The sequence below is a fragment of the Manacus candei genome, unplaced genomic scaffold, assembly GCF_025592945.1.
Source record: "Manacus candei isolate 608988 ecotype Guabito, Panama unplaced genomic scaffold, ASM2559294v1 h1tg000200l, whole genome shotgun sequence".
In the NCBI taxonomy this organism is placed as follows: domain Eukaryota; kingdom Metazoa; phylum Chordata; class Aves; order Passeriformes; family Pipridae; genus Manacus; species Manacus candei.
Genome location: NW_026138248.1, coordinates 82,000 through 96,942, shown reverse-complemented (window position 1 = coordinate 96,942; position 14,943 = coordinate 82,000). Strand labels below are relative to the sequence as shown.

The 14,943-nt window shown below is 62.2% G+C and overlaps 1 protein-coding gene and 1 long non-coding RNA gene across 3 annotated transcripts; both read left to right on the top strand.

The window, feature by feature from the left end:
* Nucleotides 1–6,240: 6,240 nt before the first annotated feature.
* Nucleotides 6,241–6,897, top strand: LOC127464221 (uncharacterized). 2 transcript variants are annotated; one of them, XR_007901241.1, is made up of 3 exons: nucleotides 6,241–6,320; nucleotides 6,387–6,452; nucleotides 6,609–6,897. It is a non-coding gene; the product is annotated as an uncharacterized LOC127464221 (long non-coding RNA). The 2 variants fall into 2 exon arrangements; XR_007901242.1 differs by having other exon boundaries at nucleotides 6,387–6,490; nucleotides 6,557–6,897.
* A 4,133-nt stretch (nucleotides 6,898–11,030) lies between these two features.
* Nucleotides 11,031–13,036, top strand: LOC127464211 (integumentary mucin C.1-like). The gene is made up of 4 exons (XM_051774455.1): nucleotides 11,031–11,216; nucleotides 11,299–11,477; nucleotides 12,123–12,820; nucleotides 13,020–13,036. Exons 1-4 carry the CDS (start codon nucleotides 11,031–11,033, stop codon nucleotides 13,034–13,036), a joined length of 1,080 nt encoding a protein of 359 aa, XP_051630415.1.
* Nucleotides 13,037–14,943: the final 1,907 nt, after the last annotated feature.

The window sequence follows — 14,943 nt, the reverse complement described above, 5'->3', positions numbered from 1 at the left end:
CCGGGGCTGGTCCCGCTCCCCATCCCAGAACATTCCCAACCCGCTTCCTGGAGGGGCGGCGGGAGCCTGGACCCGGCTCCGCGCTGGCCGGGGGGGGCGATTTTGGCCGGGTTTGGGAGGTTTAAGGTGCTTCTGGTGCAGGTGAAGTGAATCCCAGCCATTCCCTGAGCCCGGGGTTTGCTCCGGATCCAGCGATGGCCATCCAAGCGCCCGGCGTGACATCCTGGCGGGAAAAGAGGGGTCTCCCTGGGATCTCATCCCGTCACTGGGCTCTGGGGTGGCTGAGGGGTGGGAAGGGGGGGCTGGAGTGACCCTCTGCTCGGGCAGGGTCACCCTGAGCTCACCCATCCGAGGATGGAAACGCCATCCCAGGGCCGAGCTCGCCCACCCTCCCGGTGAACGTGGGAGTTCCCGTGCTCAGGTGGAATTCCACGTGTGTCCCTGTGGTTCCACGTGTGTCCCTGTGGTTCCACGTGTGTCCCTGTGCTTCCACATGTGTCCCTGTGCATCCACGTGTGTCCCTGTGCTTCCACGTGTGTCCCTGTGCTTCCACGTGTGTCCCTGTGCTTCCACGTGTATCCCTGTGCTTCCACACGTGTCCCTGTGCTTCCACATGTATCCCTGTGCTTCCATGTGTGTCCCTGTGCTTCCACATGTATCCCTGTGCATCTACGTGTGTCCCTGTGCTTCCACATGTATCCCTGTGCTTCCATGTGTGTCTCTGTGCTTCCACGTGTGTCCCTGTGCTTCCACGTGTATCCCTGTGCTTCCACACGTGTCCCTGTGCTTCCACATGTATCCCTGTGCTTCCATGTGTGTCCCTGTGCTTCCACATGTGTCCCTGTGCTTCCACGTGTGTCCCTGTGCTTCCACATGTGTCCCTGTGCTTCCACGTGTGTCCCTGTGCTTCCACATGTGTCCCTGTGCTTCCACATGTGTCCCTGTGGTTCCACATGTGTCCCTGTGCTTCCACATGTGTCCCTGTGCTTCCACACGTGTCCCTGTGCTTCCACGTGTGTCCCTGTGCTTCCACATGTGTCCCTGTGCTTCCACACGTGTCCCTGTGCTTCCACATGTATCCCTGTGCTTCCATGTGTGTCTCTGTGCTTCCACGTGTATCCCTGTGCTTCCACGTGTGTCCCTGTGCTTCCATGTGTGTCCCTGTGCTTCCATGTGTATCCCCCTGCTTCCACGTGTATCCCTGTGCTTCCACGTGTGTCCCTGTGCATCCACAGCCTCCTGCCGTGGCAGGGGGCACCGGGAGGAGCTCCCGGCTCCGTTGTCTTCCCGCTCCTCCCCCGGGGAGGTGTGACCCCCCCACCTCTGCCCCTTCCCGGCCCTGGATGTTCCCTCCTGCCTCTCCCGCCTCTCCAGGTGCAGGAAAAGCCCCGGGCAGCTGGGATTGGTAAAGAAAACACCCCTCGTAAATCAGGGCCTTGGGGGGGGGAGCCTCTGCCTTCCCCCTCCCAGCCCAGGAACTGGGAAGTGGGAGCGTTTTCCCCCTCATTAACCACTGTGGTTCCTGTGTGGGAGCGGGGAATCCTCCTGTCCCCCCTAAAGGGGCTCCAGGAGAGCTGGAGAGGGACTGGGGACAAGGGCTGGAGGGACAGCACCCAGGGAATGGCTTCCCAGGGTTAGGGGGGAGAGTGGGAAGGGATTCCTGGCTGGGAGGGTGGGGAGGGGCTGGGATGGAATTCCCAGAGGAGCTGTGGCTGCCCCATCCCTGGCAGTGTCCCAGACCAGGTTGGATCACCCTGGGATAGAGGAACAATTCCTTGCCTCTGTGATCCTTGGGACAGGCTGTGGCAGGAGCAAAGATCCCGTTTGGGCTTTGATGACCTCAGAGGCCTTTTCCACCCTCAACAATTCCATGGCTCTCTGATCCCTCCGCGGGGTTCGAGGCTCCCGGGCTCACATTCCCACCCAGCCCTTGGAGGAGGTGGTGGTGCTGGTGGGGAAACTGAGGCACGTGGGGACGACGGGGCTGAGTGGGAGGTCTCCCAAAACCCCGCAGCCCTCTCGGCTCTTTGTTCTGGGATCGTCCCGCTGGAAGCGGCCGGGCCGGGGGTGCCGGGGGGTACCGGGGGGTGCCGGGACCCCCCCGTGTGTGCCTGCCGGGACCCCCCCGTGTGTGCCTGCCGGGACCATCCCCTTCCCCGGCCGGCCCTGCTCCCGCAGCCCCTTCCCCGGCTCCCGGCTGCTCCCGCAGCCCCTTCCCCGTTCCCCGATCGGAGCTGACGGGCTCGATTTGTCAGAGATAAAAAATCGCGGAGGAGGCCTGGAAAGACAGGAGGCACAGGAAAGCGGTTTGGTAGTTGGAGACAGAGGAGCAGGATTAACGTGCGGTGGGGGATTTGGAGGGAACACTGCAGGCATTGTAATCCGAGAGGGGCACGGGGAAAAAAGAGAGACCGGGAGAGGGAGCCTGACCCCGGGCTCCCGGGGGAGACGCGCGGGGAGCAGGAACGAGGAGAGAGTGAAGGATTCCAGAGGTGGACTGGCTTCCTCTTTCACCAGACAGACACAGGGGAGACGGGCAGGGAGCCAGCGCCGTACCTGCACTTCCCATCTGAGCCCGGGACAGCTGGAGCTGCTTTGGGAGGGGGCCGGGGGCGGTGGGGAGGGGGCACGAGGGCCGGGGGGGGGGGGGGGAGCTGGAGCCGGAGCGTTCCCGGACAAAGCCGGGGATGTCACGGGATAACGGGGGGTCCCGCTGCCTGCACTGGCACCTGCCCGGGCTCCGGGAGCTGGGGGGGCGAGAGGGGGGAGATGTTCCCAGCTGGCAAACATTCCCGAGGAGGGCAGGCAGGGGAGGGAGGGGGAGGGTGGGAAAGCGGCTCGCAGCGAGTAAATCAGAGGCAGAGAGGGGTCACATGTGGTTCCTGGCAGCGGCACAGGTGCTAAACGGGGAGCAGGACCCGGCCCCGCGTGATGGATCATGTGGGGAGAGCGGCAGCTCATTCCCAAGGCCTGGGGACAGGCGGGCGGGGGGCTGGGAGCCCCCTCCCCGGGCCGGGGGCAGCGGGATCGCCGAGTCCTGGAAGGGTTTGGGTGGCAGGGATGGTGGGGGTCACCCAGTGCCACCCCCTGCCACGGGCAGGGACACCTCCCGCCAGCCCAGGGGGATCCAACCTGCCCTTGGACACTCCCAGGGATGGGGCAGCCACAGCTCCTCTGGGAATTCCATCCCAGCCCCTCACCACCCTCCCAGGGAAGAATTCCTTCCCGATATCCCACCACCCAGATCTCCCCTTTTCCAGTCTGAAGCCGTTCCCCCTTGTCCCGTCGCTCCGGGCCCTCGTCCAAAGCCCCTCTCCGTATTTTTCAAGCCCCCTTTAAGTGCGGAAAGGCCACAAATTAATGGATTTTAAAGATCCCCCCGATCCACGCGGAGGCACAGCTCTCTGGCCGTGTCCATCCATCCCCCAGTCCCTCAGATCCAGCCTTGGGATCTGTGTCCCTGTGCCCGGGGGGTCGGGGTGTCTGCAGGACTTTGCCCGAGGCCGGGAAGGGGACGTGTCCCCTCGTCACCCGTGGCTGTCCCTTGGATCACCTCCTTGTCCCGTGGTTCCTGATCCATGAGGATCTGCCCCGTGGCCCTCCCGGGCATTAAGCACCACCCCAGGGCACGGTGCCACCAGCCCAGCTGCTCTCTGGGGTGCTGACCCGGCTCCCCACCTTTCCCAGTGCACATCCCAAACCTGCTCCGGGGGCGGGAGGGGCGGGATGGACCCCCAAACCTTCCCTTCCCAAACCTTCCCTTCCCAAACCTTCCCTTCCCAAACCTTCCCTTCCCAAACCTTCCCAAACCTTCCCTTCCCAAACCTTCCCAAACCTTCCCTTCCCAAACCTTCCCAAACCTTCCCTTCTCAAACCTTCCCTTCCCAAACCTTCCCAAACCTTCCCTTCCCAAACCTTCCCTTCCCAAACCTTCCCGTCCCAAACCTTCCCTTCCCAAACCTTCCTGAACCTTCCACTTTCCCTTCCACTTTCCCTTCCCTTCCCAAACCTTCCCTTCCCAAACCTTCCCTTCCCAAACCTTCCCTTCCCAAACCTTCCCTTCCCAAACCTTCCCAAACCTTCCACTTTCCCTTCCACTTTCCCTTCCCTTCCCAAACCTTCCCTTCCCTTCCACTTTCCCTTCCACTTTCCCTTCCACTTTCCCTTCCACTTTCCCTTCCACTTTCCCTTCCACTTTCCCTTCCACTTTCCCTTCCACTTTCCCTTCCACTTTCCCTTCCACTTTCCCTTCCCAAACCTTCCCAAACCTTCCCTTCCCGGATGGGCCCCGGCACGGGATGGACGGCGCTTCCCACAGGGAATGTGGGCCGTGGCATCCCGGGGGGAGCTTCGTTTGGGGGCACAGACCTTTGCCATGGGGCACGAGGGGAGGGCTGAGGTTGTGCCAAGCCCTGGGGAGGGGTCCTGGCTGGGGGGACACCCCCCTGCTGTGTCCTTGAGGATAACGGGCTGTTGGGTGGGATGTTTGGCATTTTGGGAGGTGCAGAGCTTTGCCATGAGACATGGGAGGGTGGCACCGTGCCCTGGGGAGGGGTCCTGGATGGGGGGACACCCCCCTGCTGTGTCCTTGAGGATGTTGGGTGGGGTGTTTGGCATTTTGGGGGTGCAGAGTTGTGCCATGAGACATGGGGGGGTGGCACCGTGCCCTGGGGAGGGGTCCTGGCTGGGGGGACACCCCCCTGGTGTGTCCTTGTGGGGTGATGATGAGGTGTTGGGTGGGGTGTTTGGCGTTTTGGGGGTGCAGAGCTTTGCCATGAGACATGGGGGGGTGGCATCGTGCCCTGGGGAGGGGTCCTGGCTGGGGGGACACCCCCCTGGTGTGTCCTTGAGGATAACGGGCTGTTGGGTGGGATGTTTGGCATTTTGGGGGTGCAGAGCTTTGCCATGAGACATGGGGGGTTGGCACCGTGCCCCGGGGAGGGGTCCTGGCTGGGGGGACAGACCCCTGCTGTGTCCTTGAGGATGTTGGGTGGGGTGTTTGGCATTTTGGGGGTGCAGAGCTTTGCCATGAGACATGGGGGGTTGGCACCGTGCCCCGGGGAGGGGTCCTGGCTGGGGGGACAGACCCCTCTCCCTCTGCCCACCTTGGGGGGCTCTCGGAATGGGGTGACCAGGACCCTCCATCCGCTGCCTCCATGTGCTGGGAAGGGACACGGGGAACAGGGTGGGAGGATCCAAGGGCACCAGCAGTGGGATATTCCCTCGGGGCGAAGCCAGAGCTCTTCCACAAACCAGGAAAACCCCGGGCAGGGACCCCCCCCCGGGGCCGTTTGGTGGCCGCGCAGGTGCCACCCCCGTCCCATTCCGGGCCCGTTCCCGGTGCCTTCCCGGCTGGAATGGCGGTGTCAGCCCCGCAGCCGGGCCGGGCACGGCCCCCTCCCCCCTCCAGCTGCGGGTTCCTGCAGGATTAGGCAGAGGAAATCTGGAATTGGGTTTCTCTCCGCGCTGAACCTGCCGCTCCCCGGTTTTGTGTTCGCTCGCTCCGATGGGTTGGACGGACGCAGCTCCTTTGGAGCCCTTTTAATGGCTCGGCTTTGAGAAATTTCCTCCCGAAATTACACCACCGGCTTCCTGTTTTTAGAGCTCCCCGGAGCCCCTGAGCCGTGTGGAAGGGCTGGAAAAGCCGTCCCTGGAGCGGGGCTGGAGCCGGCGGGGGTGCGACCCACCCGGGGCCGGGCCCTGCTGCTCGTCCCGGGTTTATCCCTTCGGGTTTATCCCTTCCCTCCTTCCCGCAGCCAAGGGCTGAGCACACAGGGAGGGGGAGGACGGGGGGGGGGGTGCCAAGGGGAAAATCCCACTGGTTTTCCTCCTCTCTGCGGGGAGTCTGGGGGGGATGGACAGGGATGGATGGGAAAGGATGGACAAGGGTGGATGGATAGGGATGGATGGGAGAGGATGGACAGGGATGGATGGGAAAGGATAGACAGGGGTGGATGGGAAAGGATGGACAAGGGTGGATGGATAGGGATGGATGGGAGAGGATGGATGGGAAAGGATAGACAGGGGTGGATGGGAAAGGATGGACAAGGGTGGATGGATAGGGATGGATGGGAAAGGATAGACAGGGATGGATGGGAAAGGATGGACAAGGGTGGATGGACAGGGATGGATGGGAAAGGATGGACAAGGGTGGATGGACAGGGATGGATGGGAAAGGATGGACAAGGGTGGATGGATAGGGATGGATAAGGGTGGATGGATGGGCAGGGATGGATGGGAAAGGATGGACAAGGGTGGATGGATGGGCAGGGATGGATAAGGGTGGATGGAAAAGGATGGATGGGCAGGGATGGATAAAGGTGGATAAATGGGCAGGGATGGATAAAGGTGGATGGAAAAGGATGGATGGATAGGGATGGATAAAGGTGGATGGGCAAAGGTGGATGGACAGGGATGGATGGACACAGATGGATAAAGGTGGATGGACAAGGGTGGATGGAAAAGGATGGATGGGCAGGGATGGATAAAGGTGGATGGATGGGCAAGGATGGATAAGGATGGATGGAAAAGGATGGATGGGCAGGGATGGATAAAGGTGGATGGAAAAGGATGGATGGATAGGGATGGATAGAGGTGGATGGGCAAAGGTGGATGGACAGGGATGGATGGACACAGATGGATAAAGGTGGATGGACAAGGGTGGATGGATAGGGATGGATAAGAGTGGATGGAAAAGGATGGATGGACAGGGATGGATAAGGATGGATGGACAAAGGTGGATGGGCAGGGATGGATGAGGATGGATGGAAAAGGATGGATGGGCAGGGATGGATGAGGGTGGATGGACAGGGATGGATGGGCAGGGATGGATGGACAGGGATGGATAAAGGTGGATGGACAGGGAAGGATGGACGGGGCTGGATGGAAAAGGCTGGACGAGGGTGGATGGTGACAAGGGTGGTGGTGGCAGTGGTGGCATTGATGGTGGTGGTGGCAGTGGTGGCATTGATGGTGGCAGTGCTGGTGGCAGTGAGGGGAAGGGGTGCCTGGGAAGGAATTCCAGGGGTCGGGAGAGGGGAAGGGGGTTCCTGAGGAGGGACCCGGGGGTCAGGAGAGGAAAGGGGTGTCCGGGAAGCAATTCCAGTGGTCAAGAGTGGGAAAGGGGCGTCTGGAAAGCAATTCCAGGGGTCAGGAGAGGGGAAGGGGTCCCTGAGCCCTCCTGATCCCACCCTGATCCCACCCTGATCCCGGGGCAGCTCCCGTTCCCGAGCCTCAACCGAGGTGTGTTTAAAGACCCTTTTCCTTTCTTCTCCAGCCCCTCCTGGCTCTCCCTAATTTCCACCTGCAGGATTTTCCAGCTGCACACGTTTTGCCAGGGGCGGGAAGGGGCCGAAAGAGGCATCTGGAAGTGATTGGGAGCGTTGGCAGCTGTGGGAGCCTCCCGTGCCGGGCACAGCGGGATACAGGGATACAGGGGCACGTGGGGGGCTGTGCATCCCACACCTGGAGCTCTGGATCTGCTCCTGGGTGGGAATCGTGGCTGGGACCCCCCCCCTCTGATCCCTCTGGGAATCACGAGGGTCAGCGGGGGCACAGCTGTGCCCCTGGAAGTGGGAAAGGAATGGGGAGCTGGGTGGGATCGGCTCCCAGGGAATGAGGGACAGGACGAGGGGAAACAGTCCCAAGCTGTGCCAGGGGAGGTTTATTTGGGATATTGGGAAAAATCCCTCCTGGAAAGGGCTGCCCAGCCCTGGATCCCCATCCCTGGGGGGGGATGGAGCATCCCTGGGGAGGTGGCACTTGGGGACACGGGCAGGGCTGGCCTGGGCAGGGCTGGGGGATGGTTGGACTCGGTGTTCTCTGAGGGATTTTCCAGCAATTCCATGATTCTGTGAAGGGGGAGGGAAGCTGGGCTGGTGCTCCCACCCCTGTGTCCTGTTGACCCTCAGGGCATCCCGTGTGATTCCACGGGCTGATTCCCAGTGCAGTCCCACATCGGACACTGGATCCGCCTCGTCCCTGTGACCTGGGAGCTGGGATGTTGTCCCAGGAATCTCTTGGCTGTTGGTCTTCCTCCCTGCTGGCGAAATTCCCCCTTTTTGGTGCTTTCTCTCTTAGTTTTGGGGTCTCTTGGGTTCTCGGGGAAGGCGGGAGCTGCAGCTCGTGTCCCTTGGCTCGGGTGGCTCTGCCTCCCTAAAATCCTCCGGCTCCGTCGGGATCTGGAGCTCCAGGGGCTGCTCTCCAGGGCCATCCCAGGCCGGAGGCCAGGGCTGGGCCGGAGCAGAATTCCAGGGAGAGCTCAGTGCCAGGCTGGCAGCAGGAGCGGGCTCCCGGGAGCCGGCCCAGGGCTCGCTGCCATCCCGAGGGAGCCGCATCCCGTCTCCTCATCCTCCCCCGCCCCCGGCCAAGGGACGTGCGGATCCCGGAGCCACCTGTGACCTCACGGAGCAAAAATGTGCTGGAAAATCGCTGTGCGCCCGGGCAGGCCCTGCCAGGCAGCTGGGAGCAATTCCTGCCCCCGGCTCCTGCCGATGCGCGGCCAGCCCGGAGCCGGGAATGCTTCCCTCCCTCCCGCTCCTGGGGCAGCTCCCACCTGCTCCCGGCGGCTCTTCCCGCTCTCCTGGCAGCTCCCACCTGCTCCCGGCAGCTCCCACCTCCCGCGGCGTGTTGGGAAGGGGGGGGACACAGCCTGTCCCCCTTGGAATTCCCAGCTCCCAGGGAGGTGCCGGTGGGGGCTGTTGGATCAGGGAATTCTGCGTCTCCCGCAGCCCCCCCACCTGTGGGGGCACATCCCTGCCTGTCCATCCATCCATCCCATCCCATCCCATCCCATCCCGGGAGCCTCTTCCCTGCCCCGCCCGGCCCCGGCAGTGATGAGCTGGGACAGGAATGTGCGTCTGGAAGAGGCTCCCCGGGATCCGGTGGCAGCTCCGTCTGGGAGCTCCGGCTGCCAGGGAGCCGCTGCTGCTCCCGCCTTTCCCGCTCCGGGGAGAAAACTCGGAGCCTCCCCCGCCTCGGGATGCTCCCCCCGGGCTCCCGGGGCAGGTGGAGGTGATCCCCGGGACACCATTCCCTGTTTTCCCGGCTCCCTGTCCCCGCGTGACCGGGGTGGGGACGGCTTGGCCGCGGCCCCGGGAACCGGTGGAGCGGCGAGTGGAGTGCTGAGTGTTCCCACCTCATCCCGGGCTCCGCGGGACTCCTCCGGGGAGGAGGGGGAAGGTTTTCCAGTTTTCCTCCCCGGCGCCTCCCGAGTTCCGCACAAGTGTCCTGGGCGAGCGCTGCCGGAGGGGCCGGAGCTTTGCCGAGCCTCCTTCTCTCTCTCCGGCTGCGGAACTGGGAAGGGAAGGTTTGGGGAGGTTTGGGAAGGTTTGGGAAGGGAAGGAGAAAAGGAAAGGAAAGGAAATTTCAGGAAAGGAAAGGAAAGGAAATTTCAGGAAAGGAAATTTCAGGAAAGGAAAGGAAAGGAAATTTCAGGAAAGGAAATTTCAGGAAAGGAAATTTCAGGAAAGGAAAGGAAATTTCAGGAAAGGAAAGGAAAGGAAAGGAAAGGAAAAAGGAGGAAAGGAAAAAGAAGGAAAGGAAAAAGAAGAAGGAAAGGAAAAAGAAGGAAAGGAAAAAGAAGAAGGAAAGGAAAAAGAAGAAGGAAAGGAAAAAGAAGAAGGAAAGGAAAAAGAAGGAAAGGAAAAAGAAGAAGGAAAGGAAAAAGAAGAAGGAAAGGAAAAAGAAGGAAAGGAAAAAGGAAAGGAAAAAGGAAAGGAAAAAAAGGGCAAAAGGACGAAGCTCCTTGACGAGTGTGACCCATATTAATTTTTAATTACACGAATTGCTCCGGCTCTCTGTTATCACCTCCATGCCATGAAACACCAGCATGTGTTGAGTGACCCCAACCAATGCAGCCCCCGGCACTCCCAGGGCAGGGATCGAGTGGCTCAAAGCTGGAAGGGGACGGGGACAGTGGGACATCCCGGGGGGTCACCCGCGTGTTCCTGGGGTGGGGCCGGGACCCCGGGGAGCCCCAGAGCAGGTCCTGTGTCCCTCTGGCTCTCCAGGCACCAGCTCCCGTGTCCCTCTGGCTCTCCAGGCAGCAAATCCCGCGTCCCTCTGTCTCTCCAAGCACCAGCTCCCGTGTCCCTGGCTCTCCAGGCAGCAGTCCCACATCCCTGGCTCTCCAGGCAGCAGTCCCATGTCCCTGTGTCTCCGGGCAGCAGTCCCATATCCCTTTGGCTCTCCGGGCAGAATTCCCTGTGCCGGCGTGGCCCTCCGAGTCCTACCGGCCCCGCGTGTCCGTGTCCACCTCCTGTCCGTGTCCACCTGCTGGGGGCCGGGAGCCGTGTCCGGGGAGCCCCGGGACGAGTCCTTTTCGCGGGGGGAGGAGCGGGCGGGAGCTCCGGTGGCCGCGGGTCCGAGTGTGTGTGTGTGGCTGTTCCCTGTCCCTGTCCCGCCGCTCCTCGGCCCTTCCCGCCGGGACGATGCTTTAGCTCCGGATCGCCGTCTTCCTGTCGCGGTCTTTGCTCTGCGGGGAGGGAAAGGCCGGTCAGACAGACACCCCTGGCAAGGGTGGGGGGAGCCGGGGCAGCTCCCGGGATGCAGCTCCCGGGATCCATCTCCCGGGATCCATCTCCCGGGATCGGCCGGAGCTCCCGCTCCGGGGCTGCTCCAGCGGCAGCTCCGCTCCCGGAGCCTCGGGGCGGCTCCCCCGGCTGTCACCGTCACCTCTCCCCGTGTCTCCTGGGGTCCGGAGGGCTCCCAGATCCCTGCTCCCGCCGGAGAATTCCCTCGGGGAATTCCCTGTGCCGCCCGTGCTCCCGGGGACACGTGGCACTTGTGGCACTTCCACCCCCCCTGCGCCTCGGTCACTTTTTCCTGTTTCCCAAGCCCAAATTCCTGCTCTGCTGAGCCCTTGGGAAGGAGGGAGGTCCCTGTCCCGGCTGGTTGCCCCCCCTGTGACCCGTGGGGACCCATCCTGTGCCACCGTGGTGTCCGCCCGGGCACCAGGAAAGACCCCTGCTGTTGTCACCAGCACTGCCACCGCCGCTGTCACCGCCACCACTGCCACCATCACTGTCGCCATGGCCACTGTCACTGTCACCACGGCCACTGTCACTGTCACCACGGCCACCATAACACTCTACTGCTGCTCCCATAACACCACTGCTGCCACCAGTACCACCAGTACCACCACTGCCACCATCACTGTCACCACTGCCACCATCACTGCTACTCCCATAACACCCCTGCCGCCACCAGTGCCACCAGTACCACTGCTGCCATCCCTGCCACCACCAATACCACCAGTACCACCAGTACCACCACTGTCACCATCCCTGCCACCACCAGCACCACCAGTACCACCACTGCCACCACCACTGTCACCATCCCTGCCACCAGTACCACCACCAGCACCACCAGTACCACCACTGCTGTCACCATCCCTGCCACCACCAATACCACCAGTACCACCAGTACCACCACCACTGTCACCATCCCTGCCACCACCAGCACCACCAGTACCACCAGTACCGCCACTGCCATCCCTGCCACCACCAGTACCACCACTGCCACCACCACTGCCATCCCTGCCACCATCAGCACCACCAGTACCACCACTGCCACCACCACTGTCACCAGTACCACCACCAGTAACACCCCCAGCACCACCCTCCCCACCACCACCTCCCCACCAGCATCACCACCCCTAAATCCACCAGTAGCACCAGCAGCACCAGTAGCACCACCAACACCACCACTGTCAGCTCTCCTGCCAGCACCACCACCAGCACCACCAGTATCACTGTCCCTAAACCCACCAGCACCACCAGTAACGCCATTACCACAACCAGCACCACCAGTATTGCTGCCCCTAAACCCACCAGTACCACCAGTAACACCATTATCACCACCAGCACCACCAGTATCACTGCCCCTAAGCCCACCAGCACCACCAGTAGCACCATTACCACCACCACCAGTAGCACCACCAGTAGCACCATTACCACCACCAGCACTACCCGTAGCACCATCCCTAAACCCACCAGCACCACCAGCAGCACCATTACTACCACCAGCAACACCAGTATTGCCATCCCTAAACCCACCAGCACCACCAGCAGCACTACCAGCACCACCAGCAGCACCAGTACCACCACCAGCACCACCTGCAGCACCAGTACCACCACCAGCAGCACCAGTACCACCACCTGCAGCACCAGTACCACCACCAGTGGCACCATTACCACCACCAGCAGCACCAGTACCACCACCAGTGGCACCATTACCACCACCAGCAGCACCACCATTACCACCACCAGTAGCACCATTACCACCACCAGTAGCACCATTACCACCACCAGCAGCACCAGTACCACCAGCAGCACCACCAGTACCACCAGCAGCACCATTACCACCACCAGTAGCACCAGTACCACCACCAGCAGCACCAGTACCAGCACCAGTAGCACCATTACCACCACCAGCAGCACCAGTACCACCACCAGTGGCACCATTACCACCACCAGCAGCACCAGTACCACCACCAGTGGCACCATTACCACCACCACCAGCACCAGTACCACCACCAGTAGCACCATTACCACCACCAGCAGCACCAGTACCACCACCAGTAGCACCAGTATCACCAGCAGCAGCACCAGTACCACCATTACCACCACCAGCAGCACCAGTACCACCAGCAGCACCTCCTCCCCATTCCCATCCCACCGGGCTCCGTGGCTGTCCCGGCTCTGTCCCGGCTCCCTCCCGGCCCCCCCAGCCCCCGGGTGGGGTGTCAATCCCGGCTCCCGGCACATCCCGGGCTCTCCCCCCTGGCTGCACGTGCGGCCCCTGCTCTGCCTCCTCCTTTGTTACCGGGGCTGGGGGGGAGGGAGGGCAGGGGAGGGGAGGGGAGGGGAGGGGGAGTTCAGCTCCGAAACGGGGAAAATTAAATTTCCCAGATGTTCGGGCCCCAGGAGTTCTCGTGCTGTCTGGAGAGGAAATGGGGATTCGGAAAATCCCGCCTCATATTTTTTCCCCTATCACCTTGCCTTTCCGCTGCCATTAAGTGCAGCAGGAACAGTAAATTACAGGCTGTGGACGGCACATCCCGGGATTCCGGGGGGGGCTGAGGGGGCTGAGGCACCCCCGGGCTCCTCCTGCCCGCTCCTGGCCCCGGGGGTCGAGCGGAGCCTCCGCTCCCGGCGCCGGCCCTGCGGCCCGGGGCTCATCCCGGCCCGGGGCTCATCCCGGCCCGAATCCCGGAGCTTTCCGCACAAAACCTGCGGGTGGGATCGGCCTCCGGCGGGGAATGCTGGGCTCGGGCTGTGCCATGGCCTGGGGACCCTCCTCTGGGATGGGGGGACGTGGATTGTCCAGCTCTGGGATGGGGGATGTGGAGTGTCCAGCTCTGGGATATGGGGAGGACATGGAGTGTCCAACTCTGGGATGGGGGGAGGACATGGAGTGTCCAGCTCTGGGATGGGGGACGTGGAGTGTCCAGCTCTGGGATGGGGGGACGTGGATTGTCCAGCTCTGGGATGGGGGATGTGGAGTGTCCAGCTCTGGGATATGGGGAGGACATGGAGTGTCCAACTCTGGGATGGGGGGAGGACATGGAGTGTCCAGCTCTGGGATGGGGGATGTGGAGTGTCCAGCTCTGGGATGGGGGGACGTGGAGTGTCCAGCTCTGGGATGGGGGGACGTGGATTGTCCAGCTCTGGGATATGGGGAGGACATGGAGTGTCCAGCTCTGGGATGTGGGGGGTACATGGAGTGTCCAGCTCTGGGATGGGGGACGTGGAGTGTCCAGTTCTGGGATGGGGGGACGTGGAGTGTCCAGCTCTGGATATGGGAAGGACATGGAGTCTCTGGGATGTGGGAAGGGAACAAGCTCTGGGACAAGGGGAAGGACACGAAGTCTCTGGGATGTGGGAAGGACAAGGAGTCTCTGGGATGTGGGAAGGACACAGAGTGTCCAGCTCTGGGACAAGGGGAAGGACATGGAGTGTCCAGCTCTGGATATGGGAAGGACATGGAATCTCTGGGATGTGGGAAGGACATGAAGTGCCTCACTCTGGGATGTGGGAAGGACAAGGAGTCTCTGGGATGTGGGAAGCACAAGGAGTCTCTGGGATGTGGGAAGGACATGGAGTGTCCAGCTCTGGGATGTGGGAAGGACATGGAGTCTCTGGGATGTGGGAAGGACAGGGAGTCTCTGGGATGTGGGAAGGACATGGAGTCCCTGGGATGTGGGAAGCACGTGGAGTCCCTGGGATGTGGGAAGCACACGGACTCTCTGGGATGTGGGAAGCACACGGAATCTCTGGGATGTGGGAAGCACACGGAATCTCTGGGATGTGGGAAGCACACAGAGTCTCTGGGATGTGGGAAGCACACGGAATCTCTGGGATGTGGGAAGCACACGGAATCTCTCCGTGCTGTGCCGGTGGGTCGGGAAGGGCTCGGCTCTGGGGTCAGGGGGGCTGATCCCGGCTGCTTTCCTGGGAAAGCTGCTCCAAGCACAGGTGGCTCTGGGTGCCCAGCGGCTCCAGAGCCTCCAGCCCCCTCAGGATGGGCACTGCCAGCCCCTGGAGCCGGGATGGCTCTCCCTGTGCTCCGGGTGGAGTTCCCAGTGCCGGGCTCGGCGCTCGGGGCCACCGGAGCAGAAGCTGCCCGAGGTTTCCTCCCAAATCCAGGGGGCAGGTGGGGGCAGGAGCAAACCCACCATCCCACCATCCCACTCCTCCTCTTCCTCCTCTCCCCCTGATCCGGCCGCTGTTATCCTGACACGGCTCCCTCTGTTTGGAATCCACCCCTTCCCAAAGCCCTGTCCCAGCCCCGCAGGAAAAGCCTCTGGTGCTCCCTGGCTCCGCTCCCACCCCTGTGCCCGTGGCATTTATCCATCCCACTCCCTTCCCTGGAGCTGGACTGGTTTGGGATGTGCTCCGGGAACATTTTCCACTGGGCTCCTGCCGCGGTGTCCCGGGACAT